The following is a 27388-nucleotide window of genomic DNA, read 5'->3' on the forward strand; positions in this document are numbered from 1 at the left end:
GCTAGATCGGTCTGTAATTGTGCAATTGTTACCCTCTTTCATTTTGACTAAAATAGGCTAGCTGTGAAGTGTGAAAAAGAGCCCAGCAAGAAAAATAACATCAGTATTGTCAGTTGTGCTATATACTGTATATTTCACAAGGTATTGACTGCACTAACTAGAAATATTTACAAACACCTTCATTGCCTGTTTCTGTCATTTCATTTTCAGTACTACCTTAAAAAAAAGATCACATTTTGAAAAATAATGTATATGGATAGGAGTCATATACTGTATGTGTATATATATATATATATATATATATATATATATATATATATGTGTGTATGTATGTATGTATGTGTCTGTGTATTGTATAAAAATCATGTTTAGGCACCAAGAACTATGAAAAATCCCCATTTCTAGGACCCTGAGTGGGTGTATGATTTATCTGACTTTAAACATTTGAGAGCCCTTCTCCATGTTACTATAGGGATAAACAGACATTTGAACTTGTAAATTAATTTCTTCTTAACCTCTTCATTTAACTAATTTGAAAATCCAAAAATTATACATTTTGAATTTTAATTAGTTGAGGTGTGGTATGAATTGAATGATGTCATTTTAGACAATGAATCAGATTAAAACTTTGAATTGGCTGTTATTTTCCAGGTAAATGTCTGAAAAGCAGACTCAAAAATATCAAGGCTTTTTTGAGTAAACACAATCTTAATAAAAAGGGTAATATGTTTTGGAAAGTTGTTTTTCTATACAAAGGTACAATGTAAAATCATAAAATTAATGTACTAAAATGTTTCTTCCTGTAGATACTGTATATGTTTATTGTCTATTTAAGTCACTAATCCAGCTTTTAAGTTACATCATTATGCTAACAAATTTAGTAAAAAATAAAAACTATTAAGGAGTATTGATTGTAAAGTTAAGATAAAAAAAGATTTAAAAAAATACAAGTTGTGCTACAGAGATACATTTTATATCAATATTTATAAAGGTGGCATTCCATATGAGTTCAGCTTGACTGCATCCATAAAACTATACAGAGGTTTAAGCTAATGGAGAGATGACAAGCAAACTGAACCGAGTTACCTTTAGATGGTTTCATTTATTAAATTAACAATACAAATTATGTGTGACTTTCAGAAAGAAGTTAGAAAGAAATATGTTTGTGGTGTCAAAAGGATGGGGATCATTATTTCCTGGAACTTCAGAACTTAATACACCTAGGGGTTTTTTTTATAAATTGAAAGACCAAGGAATCTAAATAATCAAGGTGTTAATTTGCAAGCATGTAGCTCCTGGAGCTGTTGAAGTTGTGACTTTCACAATCACTTTTATATCCCTATTATACTGAACCATTACCAGTTTGAAGCAGTGTTTGAATTTAAAGCATTTTACTGAAACATGAAGATCCTTCTTCTTTCTCTAAATATCAATGTACTGCTTGTGGCACCCCTTTAAAAAAATAATTCAGGTTGAATCCAGACCATTGCATATCTGTACATTCTGTACAAAAAACTCTATCCATTGAAGTGTCACACTTTCATAACAAAGACTACCTGAGCCTGTAAATCGGATTTGGATTTGACAAAAATTTTGGAGAGCAGTATCTGTTCAATTCAGACATAGATCCAAAGATGTATTTTTTTTAATTCATCCAAAAGGAATTCCTAATCCCTTTTATATAAGTGCATTTTAATCCCACCCTTAGCCTCTGCATATGGCATGCAGCACGGTATCCGGCGCCTCACCCATAGTTAATAACATGCCAGGGAGCAACCTACCAAAATAATTAACTGTTCTCAGAGTTTCATGTGCTTTAAAATGCAATATGTGCAGTATATAATGCAGTGTAATTTTTCTGATAATCAGGAATATGCCACAATGATTTATTTAATACTTAGCAATGGGAATGAATATAACTGCCCTTTGAGATTATCTTCCGAGGTTATTACACTTACTGTAAATCTTTGGGTTATATAGTATTTGCAGTTAAGAAAGTTTGTTCTTATTCTCAAGAGGAAACACATTTCTCTTCAGTAACTTTATTCCAGGTTCAGTTCTTTGACAGTCCCATGTCAAGATTTTGCAGCTCCCATGAGGCTTCCTTCAAGTACTGTTTTTGTTTGAAGCTTAAAGTTGAAATTCTTTAATGGTTTCTATTGACAGTAGAAAGTTAGAACATTCTCCTGGTTTCCTCGAATTAGGAGAATTGGTGGTCTGAGATCTTGGGATAGAGTCTCAAGCCATGCCATATATAAAGTACTTGGGCATTTTCCTCTTCTACCAATGGGCATGGTTCTGCCAAAAAAAAAAAAGACTGAGGTTAAAGACTACTGAAGTCAAATAATCTTGGCAACACTAAATTCTGATAACAATTTACCATGAATGATGTAAATTGCAGGCATTTTTTGTAGTAAAGCAAGATACTGTATATGCTATGTCTATTTTTATCTCACCAGCTTACTCCAGCAAAGAAACTTTTGCATTAAAGGGTTATTCTGCTCCAGAAAACTGTCAAACTAAACAGATGCTCTTTGTCATGTCCACAGTGAACCTCTCAGTGTTACGTACAGCAAGAGACTACTCACAGTGAAGAAATATCTCATGTTACTTATTTGATAGGCAACATTCTTTACTTGCAGCAATGGCCCTTCTTCCTATTTCTGAACATGCTTTTCCTAGTATAAGGTAGTGGGTAGCTGAAATTTATCTTGGCAGTTTTGGGCAAAAAGCAGGTGCCAACAATGATATTAGACACAGAACTTAACATTGTACAGTATATGTATATATAGTACTTTATTTCCTTTATTTGCTTGTTTGCCATTGATACTAAATAAAATACTGTAAATGCTCCAGAAGGGTGAAGTACCAAGTGTGTTTTATCAAAAAGTAACATATTAACATATTTTCAGATAACTCAAACTTCCATAACACTCAGCATTTCCTCAAACCTTTGCATGACTAAGATTTATGCATTTCCATTATAGCTATATTTCTTTCTGATTAAAAAGTGAATATTGTTTTTATGAAACGGGTATAAAACTACTTAACATATTATTTCCTTTCATTATATTTGTAGGTGCATTAAAAGTCATAGTAGATAAAACCATGAGGATACCAGCATTGTTAATAGCCCATTTTCTTTTGTTTTTATTTTTGCTTGGTAGTTACTCCTTCCTGTAACAGGACATCAGACAGTCATGGACAATGGCTTTGATAGTGACTAACCTTAAGCCATCATATGAATCCACCACAATCATGGTCACCTGCCTTTAATGCTGTGCAACACAGAATGCTCATGAAAGGGCATGGCAGTCAGCTGGTCTACTAGGTAAGCCAGACTTTTAATTTAACTTTTATAAAAGACTGTTGTTATCTAAAGGTTTATTTTATCTGAGATCTGTATCAGATTGAGTTCTCCTCTATTTTATTGTCAACTGCCATTACTGTAATTTAAATACTGTTAAATACTTATACTTGTTATAAAAATGAAAAACATGAAAATCTTCTTATGATTGTATATTTAGTTTTGTTTACATACATACAGTATGTAGCTGTTTATTGGTGTTTTGTATATTACTGGTTATACTGTAAATCTGAGCATGCCTTCATAGAAAAATACTATATGCATGAGGAATGAATTGAAATGAAACAGACATGAATAATGGTTGCCAATGCAGAATAAAATGACAGATACAAAGAGTAGTATCAAGACATAAAAAATTATATGAATATATAAAAACAAAGAAAATAAAAACCTTAAGCACTGAGTGATAAGCACATACTGAATAAAAATTGTCTCTCCTCTGCTGCACCACTCACAAGAGAGTTCCAAACTGCCTGTAGAAGTAACATCAGTCCAAGAACTGTGCATTGCGAACTTCATGAAATGGATGTCCGTGGCTAAGCAGCTGTACACTATACAGCATGCCAGCTGTTGGCTGGAGTGGAGTAAAGCAAGATATCGTTGAACTCTTGAGCAGTGGAAATGTGTTCACTGGAACGATGAATCATGCTCCACAATCTGGCCCTCAGAATTTGGGTTTGGTTGATGCCAAAAAAAACGCTACCCACTCCACTGCATAGTGCCTACTGTAAAGTTTGGTAGAGCAGGGCTAATGGTCTGTGGCTGTTTTTCAGGGTTAGGGCCATGGCCCATGGTTCCAGTGAAAGATACTCTTAATGCTACAACATACAAAGACATTTTTGACTATTTTGCGCTTCCAACTTTGTGACACCAGATTGGGGAAGGCCTTTTTCTGTTCCAGCATGACTGTACTCCTGTGTACAAAGCCAAGTCTATAAAGAACTGCCAAGTCAGTGTTTCAGAGTGAAAGGCACTCATTGCAACAAGCATGATGCAACAAAATACATATAACATAAATAAAAATTTATTTAAAAAAATCCAGATGAGAAAAAATACCCAAAACACCACTAGATACGTGGAGATCGCAATACACATATGAACAGAAATTAAGTCTAATATTGAATGAACAATGAAATATAATATTTTCCTTTCTACACAGTAACACTATTTAATCCTCCACTTTCATTCAGTCAATGACAGGCTTGTGCTGGACCTCCCACCTTGATGCTCTCTCAGGGCTGCCAGCTCCTTTATGGCTCCTTAATTTTAAATAGATAGATGCCTACTGGGTCTAAACAAACACTCCCAATCTTATGCATTCTTTCTTTCTGTCTTTCAGATTAAACCTAACAGTCAGCGGTCTAAGGTATAACTTTACCAGGAAATACAAATATATGCAAGTAATGGCAATCTGTGAAGCAGACACATTTTGCACATACTTTTTAGCCAATTATCTTAAACCTCATAACATGCGGTTTTGAAAGCCCCATGAAATACCTTGCCCATAGGCAACAGATGGAATTGCAATCAGCTGTTCATAAAAAAGCATGGCCATTAGTACCTTGTATAATTCACTAGTGGCCACCTCTGTCAATAAGCACCCCTTGGACTGGAACTAATTCCTCATGCTTATGAGAGCTGTGACTCAGGACGCAGGCCATAACTAGCTGAGATCATAATCAGGACTGTTCCCGAGCACAAGCATGGGTCATTGTAGATATGAAGCTTGACCGATAACTAGAAAGCTTTCCTGAAGTAAGCTAAAGAAATAGCAAATACAGTAGGTCCCCCAAAACCAAACTGTTCAAACTGCCATATTGTATATGGCCCAATATTATATGTGCATGGACAAGGATTGTTAGAAGTATGCCTAAAAAACAGTAGTGTAGACTTATTTACTTAGAAAAACTCAGTAAAAACTAGTGTGGGTCTCATTTCTTCAATATAACAATCAGTTTTTGTGAGCACACTTTCAGTCCTTTATAAAAAAACAGCATTTCTTACTAACCTAATCTTCTAACTTCCTTCTAAGAAACTCACAGGACTACCATTTACATATATTGAAGCAGTAAAATCTTTCATCAAACAAAAAAAAAGCTATATTTCTTATTTCATTAACAGAATTCTATACAGAGACTGCAGGCACATGAAAAATTGCCCTGAGACATAGTTAGGAACAGGCACAGAATTTGTTATATAGCCTATCAAAGGGTCAAGAGAACCCAATAGGTACTAATAAATACTAGTATTATAAGGAAACTGAACAGCAAGTATTAGCAAAGGTGGTTTGTAAAATTACTTTTAAATATTAGTATTAAAAGATAGTAGCAGTATAGTACTGTTACGTGGACAGAATACAGTGAAATTCTCACTTGCATGTCTGTTATATTACTATAACAAGCTTTACATGTTTAATCATACTCACATTGCAATAACGGCCGCATCCCGAGAGTAGTCCAGCAAGATCTCATTTAGTCTTATTTGCCGAAGTGACTGGAGAAGTAAAAGCACAGTAAGTTACTCATGCCCTCACTTTTGCACAACAGTCTTTAACAAAGTCAATATTTTGCTGGGGTTACAGGGGTTCACATTTTATTAGGTATATGTTGTGAAAAGTCAAACAAAAGGAGACCTTTTATTGGCTAATTAAGCTATGCAAGCTTTCGAGGCAGCTCAGACCCCTTCTTCAGGCATTAGGGTTTAGGCATTCAGGATTACATTTTGCCTGAAGAAGGGGCCTGAGTTGCCTCGAAAGCTTGCATATTGTAATCTTTCTAGTTAGCCAATAAAAGGTCTCATGTTGCTTGATTTCTCACTACATTCATAATGGCTAACACGGTACAACACCTTAGTACTTAGGTATATGTTTAAACTTAAATATGGACCTTAATAGAGTTTATCTGAGCTACATATATAAATCGCCCACACTACAACTTCTGCACTTGAAAAACTGAACCTTAAAGGCCACCAAAGGAAGGTCCAGTGTGACAGGTGTTCGATTAAGAAAAGGCAGTGCATCAATTTGTTATATCAGTTAATAATGTTTTTATTCACAGGCAATATGCTTAATTTTACCTTGGCTTTGTTTTTCTGGACTTCTTCATCAGAAATCTTCCAGGGAAATTCTTTTTTCATTTCCCTGATAGTTGCTTCATCTTTGAAGCCATCATTTAGTCTATATGGACCAAGCAGATCCTCAAATCTCTTCACACTGTAAAAGAAATATTAACAATTCTATAGTTCTCTCTACACAATCAGTTTGAACATCTGTTTTGCTTTGCATATGTTGAAAACTAATACCACTTAAGACCATTGAGAGACTGGTCCTGAACTATGTCAGTCCTCTTGTGGTAGATCAGCTGGACCCACTGCAGTCTGCCCATCAGACAAAAATTGGAGTGGAGGAAGCAATTGTCCATCTTCTCCACAAGGCTTATTCTCACCTGGGCAAAGCTGGCAATACTGTGAGAATTGTGCTTTTTTGATTTCTCCATTGCCTTCTGTACCATCCAGCCATCTCTGTTAAAGGGTAAACAGAGATTTGCAGGTGAATGAGCTTATGGTGCCCAGGATATCTGGACTATCTTTTGGGCAAACCAATGTTTGTGATACTCAAGAACTGTATTTCTGATATGGATATGAGCAAGACTGGAGCACCACAAGGAACAGTCCTGTCTCTTTCTCTTAAATCTGTACACCTCAGATTATAAATATACTGTAATACCAGGTCATGTCACTTGCAGAAATTCTTAGATGATTCTGCACTTATGGGGCGTATTGATAAAGGGGATGAGACAGAGTTTATGAGTCAGATGGAAAAGTTTGTTTCTTGGCGCAACCAGAATTGTCTGAATTTTAACATCAACAAAACCAAGGCACTGGTTATTAACTTTCGCCACACCAAAGAGCCTCTATGTTCTGTCACTATTCAATGAAATGATGTAAAGGTGGTCCACTCCTATAAGTACTTGGGGAATAGAGACAGTATTGATAGGTTGGACTGGTCTCTGAACATAAGGAAGCTATATAATAAAGGGCAAAGAAGGTGTTTTTTTCTTAGGAGACTGCATTCCTTTAATGTGGGAACTGACTTCCTTTACATCTTCTATAACTCTGTGATGGTCAGTGTGATTTTCTACGCTGTGGTGTGCTGGGATGATAACATCACTTCAAGAGTGGCCCACCAAATCAGCACGCTAATAAAAAGGGCAAGTTCAGTTATAGGACACACTCTGGACCCCCTGAAGGCTGTAGTAAATGAGAGAGATAAAACTAAACGGGGTTCCATTATGAACATACTGCACATCCCCTCTCTGACACACTAACACTGAAAACTTTGTCAAGAAATGCTACGGGGTCACAGCCAAGTCAGGACTTTTCTTTATTTTGAATTTTTTTGCTTTATACTAATTCCAGTGTGGGTTCATCCCAAAGTGTGTGTGTATTTATTTATTTATTTGTTTAAAAAGCTTATGTAAAAAGCCAGATTGATGTGTCCCTGGGGACAAATAAAGTCCTATCTATCTATCCGCCTAGGGATAGTATAACAAGCACAAATAGGATGCACTTCTTTTCTTTAGTGAAAGATGTCTAAATATGTCTAGAGATTTGTGTACAAGGATACCTAACAGGAAGTATCCAATCAGTTTTTCAGATTATTTGATCATTGTTTTAAGGATCTTCTAGTACCTGCGGACAATACAAAAAGTGAGTATTTCTTTTAGAAGACTTTTATATTGCATGAATTGAAAGCAACACATAAATGAATATAAAATTGGGTGAAATACCTACAGAGAGTACCTTGCTTGACCATGAGATGCATTTGCTGCCAACTGGCCAGATTTACTATTAGCGTGTTTTCAATTACATTTCAGTAATGTTTTTGGACTGCTCTATTACAATTCTTTTAAATGCATGTGTGCTTGCTGTATGGATGTAAAGTTTGCCTGGTTATGTACTTTTTTAGATACTGTTTTGAATTTGTAAATCTTTAAACAGTTTGTACCTGTCTTCAGTAAAGCATGCTGTATAAGAAAAAAAAATTTAATTGAATCCTGTAAAGAGCTTTCTATCCCACTGAATGTTAGTTTCTGGACAGGAGCAGTTAACTGTAAAACAGTCAGAATCTTACTGTTCAGGTCGTGGCTTCTGGTTTATGTCTGGAAGCACTTGGACATCATGAAAGCCGAGTCGAAACTTACTTAGAAGTGCTATTAACCTGAAACACAATAGACAATAGTCAGTGAAAAACCCACAGGCGTTGATGTTTCTTAGTTTTAAATATGTCTTAATTTGGAGACTTGCTCACTGATTTTAAAATTTAATGTTCACAGCATCAATCATGAGCACAATTAAGTAATGCTTTACAGATAAGCAATTTTAACAGTTCTGGAGTCGCACATACAAGAAATGTATAAAATAAAAAAGTTTACTTAATTGGGCAGTGAATATATAGCTGTGGTTATAACACTTGCAAAAATAAAGTTCTACAGATCAAGACATTCATTTGTTTTAAAATGAATTAAGAAGTAACACATGTGTTAAGCCAATATGGAGAAAAAGAGATTCAGAGAGTTGTTCCTAAGTAATCTCTTTTTTGTTGGAATGTACTGTATATGCTTTCCTGATTTTAATGCCACTAATCTCAAATTAAATTTAAGATGAGGACTCTGCCTGGTTAGAGAATTTGGAAATAAAGCTCCTTAACTCACGCTTTTCTTTCTTCATCCATTCTATTGATCTGGCCACCCACAAATACTCTAACTTTGCACTTCTCCCAGCGTTTTCTTCTTGTCAGCAAGTATGGAATAAGGAGAGTCAAGCCTGTTGATTAATAAGCATCACTAATCAGTTGGATGAAAAGCAAAGGGTCAAAAAAAAATGAAGGACTCTCACATATCTGCAAAACATCCAATACTAATATACCTCCATCATCAAACAGCCAATAAATGTCTATTGTTTTTTTGCCTTGTTCAGACTGAAATACTGTGCTCGCCTGCTGTTCAGCAATCAGAGAATCTGGATCCAGTGTAACTGAAAAACACATTTTATTGAGACTGCCTTAAATGAAGAACAGAGACATTAAAATGAAAGCTTAAAAAGCAAAAGCATAAAAAGTTATTTTTACACTGAAGCAAGAAAAGAAGCATAGAGACACAACGCTTCAGCTGTGTAGTCTTTTCTTTTGCAGATGTGCATTGGCACAGCCAGTCAATAACTCCAAATAAAAATTTATCTTAATACAATTGGCAGCTTTACCTGGTCATTAGTGAGATATTGATATAAATGTACTGTATGCAGCTCCACAATGATGGCTTGGACTGATGGAATGATCTTTTTCCCTCATTATTATTACATCTGATTGCATCTGTAGTTTTTGAAAAGATTTGGAAACTTACTTCTTCAAATTAATTTAACTTCTAAGTTCTGATATATGGCAACCTGTCCTTAATCTGTTGTCAAACTTAAATTACATTTCCTTCTATTCTTTTTCTCACAATTGTGGTTAACTGCCTAAGTTAGCACAGTGGCACAGTGGCAGATATTCTAGAACTGAATTGTACTCTGGGATTTACATGCTTTAATGTTTTTTCTCAAGTTCTCTTCGTGGTAGTAATTTTCCTAATGTCATCCTTTATAACAGTGCTTCTCAAACTGTGGGGTTTGCCCCAGATGGGCGCTGAAACTGTACGAATAAATGAACAAGACATCAAAATTAATTTTTTACATTTTTATTTCAAATTTTAATTTGCAAGCATATAAGCACAACAAATGAATTATAACTAAAATTAAAATAAAACATTTCTAAGGCATAGATCTAATGTGTACCCAATATTGCCAAATTGATATAAATAATTTACTGTGTATTGGGTTATTTTCATGATACAACTAACAGCGGTATAATATTTGTCGGACGAAAATACATTCGTCTCGCGCAGATTGATTTCATCTGTGTCCTCGTTTAGATTTTTAAAAATTAAAACATATTTAATCGTTTCTTTACATAAAAAACTAATTAAATAACAATAAATAATTTATTCTTTGTTTTTGGGATTAGAATTACTAGGCATTTTCACAGTTATTAAAGCACTTTAAAAAAAAAAAAATTGCAAATATTTCATCAAAGTTAGCCGAACACATGCAAATCTTACGGAAGTAAAAATGATAGGATACCACGTCACCGCATGAGTATCATACCTTTGTTAGTGGTATCATGGGTTATTCTCATCTATTTTATATTATGCAGGGAACGCAGAATTATTCCAGGTAGAAAAGGGGGGCGGGGGGGAAGGCGTGAAATACGAAAGTTTGAGAACTGCTGCTTTATAAGATGTACATAGCATGAGTGGAATTAGAAATGTGATGACCTTAACATAATACTTACCAGTCCCATTCACAGCAGCTGAAGATGAGCTTCCATTCACACGGTTATCACTGTTTGCTTCAAACACAGGATTCACTGCAGAAAAAGGCATTAACAACATTTTTTCTGAAACATGAGCCCCCAAACTTTTCAAAAAATTACATGGCTCCTGATCACCCTGATAATTCTTCCATGACTTTCTATACCACAACTTTGTTGCCTCAAGTAAAAAAGGAAATGTTTACTTCTTTTATTGCAAACTATCAAAACTACTTTTTTCTGAGGATGCCCTTATATTGAGACTTTTTTTGCAGCTGAAATGAAAAATTCTTGATATGAAACCCCTTTAATAAGGTGGCTGTGGAACTTGATGTCAGCAGTCTGTTGCTTGTGAAAAGCTACTCATTTCATTAGCAACAGAGAATTCTAGGATTAGGCTAATGGCCTGGTTTAATGTGTGTTTTTCACATGTCTTCTTCTTCTTTCGGCTGCTCCCGTTAAGGGTTGTCACAGCGGATCATCTTCTTCCATATCTTTCTATCCTCTGCACCTTGTTCTGTTACACCCATCACCTGCATGTCCTCTTTCACCACATCCATAAACCTTCTCTTAGGCCTTCCTCTTTTCCTCTTCTCTGGCAGCTCTATCCTTAGCATCCTTCTCCCAATATACCCAGCATCTCTCCTCTGCACATGTCCAAACTAACGCAATCTCGCCTCTCTGAAGTTGTCTCCCATCCGTCCAAATTGAGCTGACCCTCTAATGTACTCATTTCTAATCCTATCCATCCTCGTCACACCCAGTGCAAATCTTAGCATCTTTAACTCTGCTACCTCTAGCTCTGTCTCCTGCTTTCTGGTCAGTGCCACCGTCTCCAACCCATATAACATAGCTGGTCTCACTACCGCCCTGTAGACCTTCCCTTTCACTCTTGCTGATACCCGTCTGTCACAAATTACTCCCGACACTCTTCTCTGCCCATTCCACCCTGCCAGCATTCTCTTCTTTGCCTCTCTTCCACAATCCCCATTGCTCTGTACTGTTGATCCCAAGTATTTAAACTCATCCACATTCTCCAACTCTACTCCCTGCATCCTCAACGTTCCACTGACCTCCCTCTCATTTACACACATGTATTCTGTCTTGTTCCTACTGACCTTCATTGCTCTCCTCTCTAGAGCATATCTCCACCTCTCCAGGGTCTTCTCAACCTGCTCCCTACTATCACTACAGATTACAATGTCATCAGCAAACATCATAGACCACAGGGACTCCTGTCTAATCTTGTCTGTCAACCTATCCATCACCATTGCAAATAAGAAAGGACTCAGAGCTGATCCCTGATGTAATCACACCACTACGTCGAATAACTCTGTCGCTCCTACCGCAGACCTCACCACTGTCACACTTCCCTTGTACATATCCTGTACAACTCTTATGTACTTCTAAGCCACTCCCGACTTCCTCATACAATACCACAGCTCCTCTCAAGGCACCCTGTCATATGCTTTCTCCAGATCCACAAAGGCGCAATGCAACTCCTTCTGGCCTTCTCTAAACTTCTCCATCAACATCCTCATAGCAAACATTGTGTCTGTGGTGCTCTTTCTTGGCATGAAACCATACTGCTGCTCACTAATCATCACCTCACTTCTTAACCTAGCTTCCACTACTCTTTCCCATAACTTCATGCTGTGGCTCATCAATTTCATTCCCCTGTAGTTACTGTAGTCCTGCACATCCCCCTTATTCTTAAATATCGGCACCAGTACACTTCTTCTCCACTCCTCAGGCATCTTCTCACTTTCCAAGATTCCATTAAACAATCTGGTTAAAAACTCCACTGCCATCTCTCCTAAACGCATGTAACAGCTCAAAATGATATATTACTTGTACATTGATTACATTAATGCTCTTACTTTTTTTTACTGTTTTTTATTTTCATTTATGAACTAATGATTACAGACCAGTAGCACGTAGGTCACAAATCATGAAGACCTTTGAGAGACTGGTCCTGAACTACAGTATAGGGATCCTCTTGAGGTAGACCACCTCAACCCACTGCAGTTTCCCTATCGGACAAAGATTGGAGTGGAAGATACAGTTATCTACTGTATCTGCTCCACAAGGATTATTCTCACCTGGGCAAAGTCTGGCAGCACTGTGAGGATTACATTTTTTGATTTTTCCTGCATCTTCAGCACCTTCCAACCATCTCTGTTAAGTGGTAAACTCAGAGAAATGCAAGTGGATGAGTCTTTGGTGCTCTGAATAATGAACTTTTTGTCCAGCAGACCACTGTGTGTGTGAGACTCAAGAACTGTGCTTCTGATACAGATGTAAGCCTCACTGGAGCACCAGAAGAAACAGTCCTGTCTCCTTTTCTCTTCACTCTGTACACCTCAGACTATAAATATAACACCATAATGTCACTTGTAGAAATTCTCAGATGATTCTGCACTTATGGGGTGTACTGATAAAGGGAATGAGACAGAATATAGGAGTCAGGTGGAGAACTTTGTTTCTTGGTGCAAAGAGAATTGTCTGAATCTTAACATCAGCAAAACCAAGGAACTGGTCTTTGGCTTTTACTGCACCAAAGGGCCTGTATGTCACATTACTATTCACGGTGTGAATGTAGAGGTAGTGCACTTCTACAAGTACTTGGGGGACCCCCATCAGTGACAGGCTGAAGTGGTCTCATAACACAAAGGAACTGTATAAGAAATGGGCAGAGCAGAGTCTTTTCTCTTATTTGACTGCATTCCTTTAATGGGGGGTAGTGGCATCCTTCACATCTTCTAATAACTCTGTGATGCCCAGTGCAATTTTCTACACTGTGGTGTGCTAGGCTAATAACATCACTTCAAGAGAAGCCCACCAAATCAACAAACTAAATAAAAATCCAGGCTCAGTTATGGGAAAACTCTGGACCCTTGGAGGTTTTAGTGAAGGAGAAAATTAAAACAAAACTTAGTGTCAATTTGAACAGTGCTGCACATCCTCTCCCTGACACAGTAGCACAGAGGACTTTCAGCCAATAAATTATTCAGCAGAAAACAGTCAAGAAACACTACTGGGGCTCCTTTATATCAACAGCAATACACCGGCTAATCTGTCCTTAACATTGCTTGTTGGCGCACACGATGACCTTTGCTACTTGCATGTATTCATTTACATTATTAAGAATAAAGTTTCCATGCTGGATTAAACACATACAATAATTCTAAATGACACTAGGTGCTTCCTCACTATTATTTGATCCCATGTACTTGTAATTTCAAATTGCGCAATTAAAAAAAAATAATAATAAAAAAAACAACAATTATGTAAAGATGGGGTCTGGGCTCCTCCATTGACATGCCATTTGTCCTTTGTCAAGCCCATCTTGCTTCTGTTACCTAACAAGACCAAATATGCTGCAATAATACGATCTATGGAGCTAGGGCCATATTTCAGTGACATTACATCGTGCATCCTTGTCTGTGTGAAAGTTTTTGTCTACGGTTTCACTACATATACTGTATCTGTATTTAACTTCTTGCATGTTTTAATACTACTCTTCTGGGATAAAAACCTGCCTATGCCAGCTAAACTGACAATACCATTCACCCTTACTCATTATACACTAAAATAAGAATAAATAAAGTTACTGTAAGGGATGGGACCTTCTTGTGAGGGACATCCTGTCATTAATTTAATAAGAGATTGCATTTAAAAATTGAAGAAAATATTAAATCAGCCATCTTCTGGAAATTGTAATTTGCAGAAGATGGCTCATCATAGTGTTGATGTGTTGAGGATAAATGTGTGGCCTATCTCATGCCAAACAAACAGATCAGCAGTTCATCAATTGTTATTTTCAATCACTACGATGACCATCAGTGGTTTCTCCTTTAGTGTTATAATGTCAAGTCTATTATATTTAACTTTGCAAAGCCTTCTAAACTGATACCACAACATGTACATGTAACATCATAAATGTCCTTATATTAAACAGTGCTTATATTTACTGAATACAATATTTATGTCAGCCTATTTCCAGAAGTTAAATGAGGCCTTCTTAGCTTAAGTGTAACATTCATAGCAGTAAAATCATAAAGAAATAATTTTGGCACATACTGTGTGCTTGCATCGTTCTTGATATATCCAAGCCTTCCTTCATTCGCATTAAGCAAATGCCATAATTCAAGTCAAATGCATCACTGTAGAAAAAAAAAGAAAATATCAGTTATCAGAAAGTGACCCCCTAACCTAATAAGGTTGGAAATTTTTAATCCTTTGAAATCACCCTAACTTGTCTTTCACTTCACACAGAAATTCACTATGCTTGAAAGACCTGAATTTTAACTTAACTGGAAGTGAACACCTTGTTTTATTCTTAAAAATGTAAATTTTTTGTGATTGTGTAGTGTCTGAAAGGTGACCCATTTGCTCTTAGTGGACTGCCTTAAAAGCATGCAGATATCATGAGATACATTCTAAGTTGAATCTAATTGAACATTTTGGACAACAGAAAAAATGAACACCATGGTGAACAGGTGCATTTAGCAAGAAAGAAAGCAGACAAAGTAATCATCTAAGCATAATATAAATAGTACAGCAACAAAAAGTGTGTGCCAAATCTGGTAAATAATTATTAGATTTCACTTACTGGATAATGCCAATGTAGCTTTCAATGGTATTTGGGTGAGCTGTTTGCCAGTTCTTTTTAAATCCCATCACCAGAACATTTGGCTTGATTTTGCCAAGACCTGAAGCCTGTAAGAAAGCAGGAAATGTCACATTCTGGTCTACATGCACCACATTGTTTAATGAAAGGTCACATTTATCTTATTCCAAAGACCTTGTATACCAAAATTCATATTAGTGTACAGATGATTGGCCATATTCATTAATTAATGGTTTCAGGATTAGAAAGTCTATTATGGAATGAAAATAGCAGATAGTGGGATTACTTTACCTGCATAAGCATCTGGACTCCAGTGCGCAGGTCTTCAGCCACCACGCTGTTATAGAAAGCCTTTATTTTTCTTTTGTTCAGCCACTTGATATGACCACCTCCACTATTCAGTTCATGCAGTTTCTCATTCTGTGAACTCTAGTTTAAAAAACAAGGTAGATAGTAGGTTTATTTTGATGAGCAGAAGATTCAGTCTCTGCAACCTTTTGTCAACATTATGTTTCAGGTGGCCTCACAAGTACAAACTTGCATTTTTACTCAAGATGTCCAGGATTGTGCTCAGTGTGCTCAGTTTTCATGCATCTTTTAACAAACATATAAAGGAATAACTGATATTCCTTCCTGTTGCATATTACATGATGTGAGTTAATTATCCTGTGTAATGTATTGCATTTGTCTATATTTCTCTGTTCAAATAAATATTGTTTATATACAGTCAGCCTGCATAATAATTTACTCTACTTTCAACCAGGAAGATAACAGTGGTATGTCTTTCATTTCCTATGAACATCTGAGTACTGGGGTGTTTTCCCGAACAAAGATTTTTAGTGAAGCAGTATTTAGTTGTATGAAATTAAATCAAATGTGAAAAACTGTCTGTGCAAAAATGCGGGTAACCTTGTAATTTTGCTGATTTGAATGTATGTAACTGCTCAATACTGATTACTTGCAACACCAAATTGGTTGGATTAGCTTATTAAGCCTTGAACTTCATAGACAGGCGTGTCCAATCATGAGAAAAAGTATTTAAGGTGGTCAATTGCAAGTTGTGCTTCCCTTTGACTCTCCTCTGAAGTGTGACAGTATGGGATCCTCAAAGCAACTCTCAAAAGATCTGAAAGCAAAGATTGTTCAGTATCATGGTTTAGAGGAAGGCTACAAAAAGCTGTCTCAGAGGTTTAAACTGTCAGTTTCAACTGTAAGGAATATAATCAGGAAATGGAAGGCCATAGGCACAGTTGCTGTTAAACCCAGCAGGTCTGGCAGGCCAAGAAAAATACAGGAGCAGCATATGCGCAGGATTGTGAGAATGGTTACAGATAACCCACAGATCACCTCCAAAGACCTGCAAGAACATCTTGCTGCAGATGGTGTATCTGTACATCATTCTGCAATTCAGCACAATTTGCACAAAGAACATCTGTATAGCAGGGTGATGAGAAAGAAACACTTTCTGCACTCACTCCACAAACAGAGTCGTTTGTTGCATTCAAATGCTCATTTAGACAAGCCAGATTCATTTTGGAACATTTTGGACTGATTTGACAAAAATTGAGTTATTTGGTCATAACATGGTGGAAGAAGAACACCACATTCCAAGAAAAACACCTGCTACCTACTGTCCAATTTTATGGAGGTTCCATCATGCTGTGGGGCTGTGTGGCTAGTTCAGGGACTGGGGCCCTTGTTAAAGTTGAGGGTCAGATGAATTCAACCCAATATCAACAAATTCTTCAGGATAATGTTCAAGCATCAGTCACAAAGTTGAAGTTACGCAGGAGTTGGATATTCCAACAAGACAATGACCCAAAAGACAGTTAAAAAATCTACAAAGGCATTCATGCAGAGGGACAAGTACAATGTTCTGGAATGGCCGTCACAGTCCCCTGACTTGAATATCATCGAAAATCTATGGGATGATTTGAAGCAGGCTGTCCATGCTCGGCAGCCATCAAATTTAACTGAACTGGAGAGATTTTGTATGGAAGAATGGTCAAAAATACCTCCATCCAGAATCCAGACACTCATCTAAGGCTATAGGAGGCGTCTAGAGGCTGTTATATGTGCAAAAGGAGGCTCAACTAAGTATTGATGTAATATCTCTGTTGGGGTGCACAAATTTATGCATCTGTCTAAATTTGTTATGATGCATATTTTCTCTTAATCCAATAAAGGTAATGTCACTGCTGAAATACTACTGCTTCCATAAGGCATGTCATATATTAAAAGAAAGTTGCTACTTTGAAAGCTCAGCCAATGATAAACAAAAATCCAAAGAATTAAGAGGGGTTCCCAAACTTTTTCATATGACTGTAAGTTAATTATAGCCAGCATCCATCGGAGTCTTGTTGAACCGAATTTAAAGGAGGTGCTCACATTCAGCCTATTTACTACATTAATTTTTTTCAGCTCTTCCATAAGTCATCTTTTTCTTTCGTTTGCCTTAACTGAAATAAATCAATCTTTGAACCTGCCTAGTCACTGATCTCTGGACTTTCTTTAGTGGTGCTTTGTATGTACTGAATTATGGGGAGCAAAACTATACACAATATTCCAGCAGAGGCTTCTCGGGTATGTTATACAGTTTAGGAATTGCCTCTCTTGGATTAAATTTTACCCAACAAGATATTATACACCAGTGGTATAAACTGATAAGTCAATTAAGATTTCTGCAGTGTTTTTCATAAGGTTCACATCCTAGCACCAAATCTATCAATATGTAGCTAGAATACTGGGTGTAAAGAAACAAACAAAAAAATAGTGGGACCTACTGTTGTTTGAATTTTCCAATTATCCAGGTTTTTAAAGTTGTATGTTGTAAAAGTCTGTTTAACTTATCTGATACTATTATAACATTGATTATCTCTGTGTTGTCAGTCCCTAACAAATCTACAGTCTTATGCTTTTTTCTATACAAGTTTTTTTTCTAAATTAGACTTCCTTAGTGAAATTTGTGTGTCACTGGCTTTTAAATAAATATACCTTGCCTTATGTTAGTTAATAGCACCTCCCCTGCATTCCTGAGGTCTTTAACTAATGTGTATGAATTTATGTTCTATTCATTTCATCCTTTATATTAAGTCAGTCTGATTTTATTGTTGTAATGTCTTATTTGTGTGAAGCCATATGCAACTCCAGATGTTTTATTTTATTTGAATGCTTTAAGATGTAAATCTCTTCATTTATAAATTATTTCAGTGTTTGTTTTATCCCCACTGGTTAGTAATTTCAAAACTGTAATTATTTGTATGATATTGCCTCATATGTGGCAAAGGAATAACTTTGTATGTGGTCACATTTATCTTGTCTACTGTTAGCTTTTTAAATTTGGCTTGTAAATCTAGGTTCCTGTCTTAGGTCAGGCCATTTGTTTTTCAATTAGCACAATCAACTGTATACTGTACAGTTTTGGCCAGGAGCTGCTTGTAATTTTGTGCACTGGGCAGACAGCACAATAATTCAATCATTGTTGTTGATATTCACCTGAAAGTACTGTATTTCTCTGGAAGAGCTACCAACTGTGGTAATTTCTTCTTCATTCACAAGAGGAGCTTAATGGTAGCACAATGCAGCGCTACAGTCTTGCCTACCAACTACCCCAAAGGTGTCATAGTCACTGTGTAGGTGAGGCACATCTAGTTCTAAGGTTGATTTCCCTGGACTGAGAACACCAGGTTACATCGAACCTTGATGCACCTGGATCTACGTGTCTACACAATCCTGTCTTAAAGGGCATCCATCCATCCATTACTCAATCCACTATATCCTAACTACAGGGTCACGGGGGTCTGCTGGAGCCAATCCCAGCCAACACAGGGCGTAAGGCAGGAAACAAACCCCGGGCAGGGCACCAGCCCACCACAGGGCGCACACACACCAAGCACACACTAGGGACAATTAGAATCACCAATGCACCTAACCTGCATGTCTTTGGACTGTGGGAGGAAACCCATGCAGACACAGGGAGAACATGCAAACTCCACGCAGGGAGGACCTGGGAAATGAACTCAGGTCTCCAAACTGCGAGGTGGCAGCGGTACCCACTGCACCACCGTGCCACCCTATCCTAAAGGGCAGGTTGGAGAATTTTTCTAATTCTGTTATTACAATGGAGTCAGTAATTTCATCCTCAGATTTTGTGACACCTCTAATAAAAGTACATTCATGAATCTGAGAAAATCCAGCAAGTATGAAACTGCTTTGGCTGAAAAATGAAGAGCTGTTTACCTTACTGTTAATTGTATCTCAATAGTGCCTCTCTGTAACCTGTTATTGACAGCAGATGGAACCTTCACTCTTATTTGGATGTATCTGGTTAGCACACTTGTCAAAAAAAATATAAAGCCCCAACAAATCTATGGACTAACTTATCCAAGGAACGTCCTGTCAGGTGCATGTATAAACAGATTTAGGTAAACCCTTTGTTTGCAATAGTTACAGATATGATACTGTTGTTGTTTTATAGCAAATTCACTTTGTAAATAAAACAATATTTAAAAAACACTTACAATGATAACATTGCCACAAATCATCAGGCTCAGGTGTTTTGTAAATGTTCCAACAAAGTCCACCACAGCAGGCCGGAAGTTAGGGGGTCCAGTGAGTACCAAACATTGTGGCCTACGATAGAGCATAGTCAGGTGTTTTTATGTAGGGGCATTTTTGTCAAGATTATTCTTCAACACTTTTTATAAAATATTTGAAAAACATTGAAAGCTAAAAAAGCAGTAGATACTTAGAAGAGTTTCAATGCATCACCAATCATTATAAAGTGATTTTAATGTTTCTTACTAAAACCCAGCTACATTACCTATAATTTTTGATGTGTTCATCCACTTCATTTAATCCAACAGAATAGGAAAGTGCCATGTTGTATGAGCCTGCTTGAACTGAAGAACCCCAGTTCACCTCTGCAAAACCATTGAGTAAAGTCAGAATCATATATGGGTGAAATTGTTTCACAATTTTACACTAAGCTCATCACTTGTAATAACCAAAATGCATGTCGGCACAGCAGTCAGAGTTTCTGTGTAGTAGCTCTAGTGATCGGAGTTCAATTCCTGACATTGTTTGTGTCTTTTACACATTCTCTCAAAGCTCTTAACGCTTTTTTTATCTCTAAGAAATGCAAGCTAGGTTAATTACCATCACCAAACTGGCCCTATAGGAGTGAGTGTGGCTGTGTACAAGTGTCAGCTCATTGGATTCATGATCCAATGTGGTGTTGGTTTCTCCTTTTTGCAGGACATTGCTAGAACAGACTCCAGCTGCCACAAACCTATGCCGAAAATGGCATATTCAGAAAATGTATAAATCAATTAATAGATAGATGTGGAGGACTAGAAATTCAGATGTTTTACTTTAAGTACGTGCAATGTCAGATTAATTATGGAACTATAGAAGTATATTTCCAAGATACATTTTCTGGACCCACTTCATTACAAGGTCATTTACAGCCAGCCCAGAGACAATCCCAGCATTGTGGTGCACAAGACAGAAAACAGCATAAGACACGATGTCAACCTACACATTGCACATTCAAGCACACCAAAAACCATGAGAATTCAAAGTTACTAGATATAATGTGCACCTCTTTGTGACTTGAGAGGAAATTGGAATAACCTCTTGGAAACTCAGTGCAGATAGTAGTGGTGCAACGGATCACTGTTGATCCGTGATCCGAACCGATTCCTGTTCACGTGATCACTTAAATTTAAATTAAATTAAAAAAAATTAACCAATTAAGTTAAACGCACGTTCCACTGTATTTTGCGCGTGTCTCTCGCGCACTAACTCTGCCTCTCTCTCGCGCACTGAACTGCAATTAAACTTCTCTCACGCACTATCTCTCGCGCACTAACTCGGTAGCTCTCGCGCACTAACTCTGTCTCTCTCGCGCATTTTCGCTCGACTTTTGTCCGGTTTGTCGATTCATACGCGTGGTCATGCACAGGGGTAGCAGTTCTAGCAGAGGAGCTCGACAAACCTCCAGCATCATTTAAAAAAAGTTTTAATCAGTAATGTAACTTTCCCTGCAGCATCAACAGAAGCAGACACATCTCCTCAAAAGAAGTCGGCAATGGCGGAGCTTTTTGTCGAGACCTTTGCACAGAAGAACTTGGTCAGCAAGGCTTTTGCTGACACCATCAAAGAGGAGGTGGTATCCTATGAGGCAGCAAGTGGCATTCCAGTCGATGGTGATCCACTGACTTGGTGGAAAAGCAACGAATGTAAATACCCTCACCTTGCCACAATGGCAAGACACCATCTTGCTGTGCCTGGCACTTTAGTGCCTAGCGAGAGGGTGTTCTCAACAGCAGGGGACATAGTTACAGTAAAGAGATCTACACTTTCCCCAGAAACTGTAGACATCTGCATGTTTTTGAAAAAAAAACTGAAATTATAAGCTCAGGTCTGCTTTGCTTTCTTTCTTCTTTTTTGATGATGTGGACATAAGCTAGTTTTTATTTCTCTCTCCATGTTCAAAGTAAGAAGCAATGATGCCTTAAATTGCATTTAAAGTTGTTTTTTATTGTGTCCACATTAAAGGAAATAGTTATCATGCCCTATAATGCACCTTAATTTGTATTTATATAATTGAGTGGAATGAGTCTTGAGTTGAATGTTTTTTAACGGGCAAAAAATACATAAATAAATGGAGAGTTAAATTTGTCTTTTTTTTTTTATTTATTTTTATTTTTGCTGATCCGAAAATTGATCCGATCCGTGACTTAAAACCGTGATCCGATCCGAACCGTGAGGTTTTTGATCCGTTGCACCACTAGTCAACATGGTACAAATTAAACCCAGGTCCCTAAAGTTTCACAGCAACACAATACATAGTGTTACATTTAATATATAACTAATAAATTATGATCCATATTTGGACTTCTTCATATTTTAATTTAGGAATATAAACAAGATCAAAATAAAAATTGCAATATGCCATTGATTATATAAAATGGAAAATACAGCAGTGTACAATAATATGCAATATGTAAGGAAAAATTGTAATCACAACAGGGTAAATGACCATCAACAGATATCTGTGAGGTATTTTGGCATTAGGATATTGATAGATAATTGTCCATTACTCAATACAAAACTGTAAGAGGCTGTAAGATGACAAATACAAGAGAATGTTAGAATAAAGTTTTGCATAAAGGAGTAGTAAGTGCTGCTTCTTGATTGGCAATTATGCAAGAAGTGGTGTTGAATATCTCCACAGTGAAGGAAATGTCTACCTCCACATTCCTCACCCCACTCTATTCTCCTCTAAGGCTCAGATCTGTTTAGGATTCTTCAGAGGGATAAGGGAAATAAAATTGATTCATGATTTGTCATATCTAAGGAAGCAGAATGGACAAGTACATCAACTTAAAGTGTATGGTGTATGTGACAGAAGTATTTGGACACTTGTAGTAGTTATGGCCACAAGGATCGCTATTAATCATTTTGGTATCAATAACAAAGATAGCTTAGTGTTGAATAAAATTCATGTAGTCACAGGAGGCAATTTTTGATAAATTTCAGAAGTTGCAAATTATTTCATGTTTTCTGTGCCCTGATGACCCTGTTTTCATTTCATCAAGAATATACAAACAATTACCAGTCTCAGGTCTAGTATTCTGCTTTAAGAAGAAATTAAATAATTTGACATGTTACTTGATAATAGTCCATTTTTCATTACCTGGTTTCTTGTACAGTACATAGCACAGAAGGAAGATGACAATACCAATTGCAATTAGGGCAGCCCACCAGGTTAATAGGAACATGATGATAACTGAGACAATGGCTCCAAACAGAGAAGCCCACTTGCTGTAATATTTGAATGATGGCCGCCATCCTGCAGAAAAAAATGGTTTAAAATTATTTAAAATGACAAAAAATATTTCTGTTAGATTCCATATTTAAGTCCATATTTTTATGGAAATGATGCAGTTAAATCAAGTCCCTTTCTTATATTATTTGTCTTTCTGCATAACTGTATATGCCTTAAAACACATCAGTCCTCTCCATTTTATCATGTTGCATAAAAAGGCCTTTCCCATTGTACAGTTCAATTTTGATATATACACAGCTAACAAGAATATGTTAATGCAAAACACAACACAACGTCATCAAAACACCAAAAAGTACAAAGAAAGGAAACAATAAGTACACCTAATTCTTAAAAGAGAAAATGGAAAACATTCCCAAAATACATTTTATGTTCTGCAAATTGTGAGACCATTATTTTCAAATTGTCAGTGGTGCTGTCTTTATAATATTTTCATATCCATATGGGTTTACTCTGGGTAGTCTGGTCTCCTGCATATTTCAAAGGCACGTAAGACATATTAAATTGCTACTTTAGATTGGCCTAGTATGAGTGAGAATACCCTTAAAATGACTTCTTATACTCTGCATATAAAGATACAATACATTTTCAAATCATAGAAAGTTGTGTTCATTGAGCTGGTAACAACTACCTTAGATGTCTGCCCTATACTACAAATTGCACTTGTTCACATTGCACATCAAAGCATTTAGCACAGAGAGAAACAACATATTTGTATTTACAAAACCAACATAAGAGGGAGACAACTATAAACATTGTTAAAGTAGCATTCAACTATTGGCCATTCTTTAGAATCAACAACATAAATGCAATCTCTCAGAAAAAAAGCTACTTTAGAATTACATACAAATGAGTTCAGTCTCTTTAGTATTGTAGTTTGGAACTTTACCCTGTTTCTATCTGTAATGGCTAGACTTACCAGGGGAATTTGTGATGGATGCATGGAAGCAGCTAAAGTTGATAAGAGCATATGAGCACAAGAAGAAATTGGAGATGATGGGTGCAATTGTGTTCAGTTCAGCTGTGTAATTAAATCAGAAGCACAATTAGTGAAATTGCAAATTAAAAACTTAACCAAAGGGTTAATATATTTATCAGTATTGTAGCATGCAAAAATATTAACTTAACAATATTATAACAGAATATGTTTATATACCATCAGTGCCTCTAATCTGTTAAGTAAACAGAAAATAATCAATTTCTACTGTTTATTAACTTACAACTACTTACCAATGAGAATAAAGCCTACGGCAATGAAGTAGGTGAGCAGATAGCCCCTGATTGGCTCATCGTTTCTTCCATAACCTTTCCCAAAGAATCCAATTAAAGGGTAAAGGTTGTCCTTGCAAAGGCACTTAAAGCACATAAGAGAAGCAGGACAATGTTTTAGTTTACATGCTACAATAAATAACCAGCACTCTTAAAATCCTGACAGTAGGGAAAAATGGTTAAAAGGTTAGAAGTACATGGTTGTTGGTTCAATTTCCCCACTATCCCCCACTAACTGTGTACTATGTCAATTAAACAGATTTTAGGTTAAAGTATCAGAATATTCACATAAAAGGGCATATGGCACATGTGTTTCAGAAATAAACATAATTAAACAAAGAAAATGAACCACAAAAGACAGTTACGTTTTCATAAATAAAACACTTCTACCCTTGTTCATACCTGTTCTTCACATTTAGTCATGTGGTACTGGAGCCTAATCTAGAAACAACCAACCACAGATGTGTTTAGGCAACACAAGCATGACTATGTGTGGTTGTCCACCTTAAGGGTCATCAACCAAACCATTGAAAAATAAGGAAAACCAAACTTTCAGCTTATTTTAGCATTTAGTGTTCCTCCTTACATATCCAAATATCCACCCCAGGATGACATTTTAGTAATGTCACTGCCACATATGCCAGGTATTAGGCAAAAAAAAAATCAATCTGACAAAATGCCTGCTGGTGCAAATTTTTTATCTCAAGCAGCAATGCACTTAAAGATAGGAAGAGGCATGTAAATTCCACATAGAAGACAGGCAAGTACAGAATTGAACTGAAGTCTGAGAACTATGTGATACTATCACTAGCTATCATAACATGTCTAGACAGTCTGTTTGGTCAAAGCCTTGACCCAAGGAACTCATAAAATAATTGTGCATTACAACTGTTTATCACTCTAGCACAGCTCAGTGTGATTTACAAACATTGAAATCATTTTAAGGATGTTCTTTAAAATAATACTGTATATAGCCACTGTCTCTGTTCACCCGTACACCTGCTTTATCTACCTTACTAATATACTTTATTCTACTTGCAGGCTTTCTCAGATATCTGCATAATATCCAAAGCCTTTACATATTGCAAAAAGTTTGACGAATTAATTGTTTTTTGTTTTTTTCATGTTTGTTTATGTGCAGTACACAGTGTAGAACAGTAATTTTCTTTATTAATAATCATTTGAACATCTCTTGCTTTCTGGCATCCTTTGCAGCATAGAGTTGAGATTTCTTATGGATATGTACACCAAAAATTGATGGATGCAGTCTTTAGTCTCATTCAAATAAAAATATGATAATAACCTGGAAGACTTTAGGCGCTGAAACAAGACAAGCCAAGGCAGATGAAAGGGTTGCCCCAAAGATGCCAGCAGTGATCAGAGGTGCAAAACCTGATACCATGCTCATAGACTGCAATGAAAGTAAAACAAAACAATACATAAATACAATGCATATAAATAAAATATAAATGCCAAATTCAAACTGTATTGGAACTTGTGATGTAAAAAGTACAGTGTAACACTTTGTTATTGTAGAGCAAAATATAGTAACTAACTAAACAAGGTCTAGGAGTTATACACATGACCATAAGCACTTAGAGTTCTCATTTGCTTTCTTTTTATGAGCCTGTTGTGGTGTACAAAATCTGTAAATTTTGGTCCATATTTTAATTATATTTTGCTCAAGACAAAACAACAGATGAACTTAAATACAGGTCACTTGCGTGAGCAGTTAATATTAAAGGCAATCTGTTTTCATGAATTGTATTAGTAATCAAAGCACAGTGACATCTGTTGCAACAGGACTAAATTGTTTTACAGCTTGGGAAAAGAAGACATGCTATGGTTCAAGCTGTACCCGATTACTTTACAACCTACTAACAGAAGGAGATGCTGTGGGACTAGAAATTGTCAAACCAGTTTACAGCTTGAGACAGGAGATTGGTAAAAAACATCAAAAATTGTATTGCTTGGGAAAAAGGACATACTCAAACTGATAAAAGAGTTTGAGTAAATTCATTCATTACATTGACAGCCAGCCAATCTGGTGCATATAGCAATCATATCTTGCAAAACTCCCGTAGCATTTTAAAATAAATATGATGGACTAAATGAAGAGAACAGAGCAACAGAAGAAGAGGACAAAGCAATGTCAGAAAAAGAGGGCGAGAGTGATGTCAGAAGACAGGACGAGGGCAATGTCAGAAGAGGGTGCCAGCAACGTGCGACTGTTTCCATCTGATTCTCAGCAAAGCATCTCATGAACAACTTTGAGTGCTAGATGCTTTCCTGCGACATTCATCCTTGACATCTTATATTAAATACACCACATTTTCATTTATGCTTTTCTCTACTGGTATTATTGCTCTTTAATAATACCATGTTGCTTTTAACCTTCTATATTTTGACTTCATATCTAGAGTGATTGAAGTAATATGGTAATTTTTGTTAAGAGCACCTGGAGCAGTTGGAGATTTGCCATACGCTCTGATATGCAAGGTTTATTAAGGCTGAGGTTGTGAGCTCCACCCAATAGCAGGCAACAGTACGTAAAGTAAGGCATTCTTGGTTGATAAATGGCCTATAGCCAAGGATGTTGAGCCTTTGTATGTTTAAATGTATTCCTAGAGAGTGAAGTAATATTTAGGTCTGAGATATATTTTAAATATTGTATATTGTTCATGCCAATAATAAGTAAGTCCCTTGAACTGTTAAGAGAGTGACAAGTTGTGTTATTTATAGGGCACTTGTGTGGTTAAAAGTGCTAGAGATTAGCCAGCTGTATGTGTGTCATTCATGGGGCACTGTTGTGGTTAGGGACAGTGTGTATGTAAAGTCTCTTGAAGTGCTAAGAGAGTGGCAAGT

General features: G+C 36.5%; 1 protein-coding gene across 1 annotated transcript in view; it reads right to left on the reverse strand.

Moving 5' to 3' along the window:
• Positions 1-325: 325 nt before the first annotated feature.
• The window catches only part of slc12a3 (solute carrier family 12 member 3), a 44519-nt gene continuing 17456 nt past the window's right edge, over positions 326-27388 (reverse strand). The window contains exons 11-26 of the mRNA XM_039762984.1: positions 25827-25934; positions 24485-24608; positions 24174-24275; positions 23105-23260; positions 20225-20324; positions 19923-20034; positions 15694-15831; positions 15385-15491; positions 14853-14935; positions 10752-10826; positions 9293-9400; positions 9079-9190; positions 8499-8585; positions 6443-6578; positions 5793-5860; positions 326-2298 (exon numbers count right to left, since the gene is read on the reverse strand). Coding sequence (XP_039618918.1) covers positions 2157-2298; positions 5793-5860; positions 6443-6578; positions 8499-8585; positions 9079-9190; positions 9293-9400; positions 10752-10826; positions 14853-14935; positions 15385-15491; positions 15694-15831; positions 19923-20034; positions 20225-20324; positions 23105-23260; positions 24174-24275; positions 24485-24608; positions 25827-25934 — 1758 coding nt within the window. The 3' untranslated portion in view covers positions 326-2156. The remainder of the gene's footprint in view (positions 2299-5792; positions 5861-6442; positions 6579-8498; positions 8586-9078; positions 9191-9292; positions 9401-10751; positions 10827-14852; positions 14936-15384; positions 15492-15693; positions 15832-19922; positions 20035-20224; positions 20325-23104; positions 23261-24173; positions 24276-24484; positions 24609-25826; positions 25935-27388) is intronic.

Source organism: Polypterus senegalus, chromosome 9 (assembly GCF_016835505.1).
Source record: "Polypterus senegalus isolate Bchr_013 chromosome 9, ASM1683550v1, whole genome shotgun sequence".
In the NCBI taxonomy this organism is placed as follows: Eukaryota; Metazoa; Chordata; class Cladistia; order Polypteriformes; family Polypteridae; genus Polypterus; species Polypterus senegalus.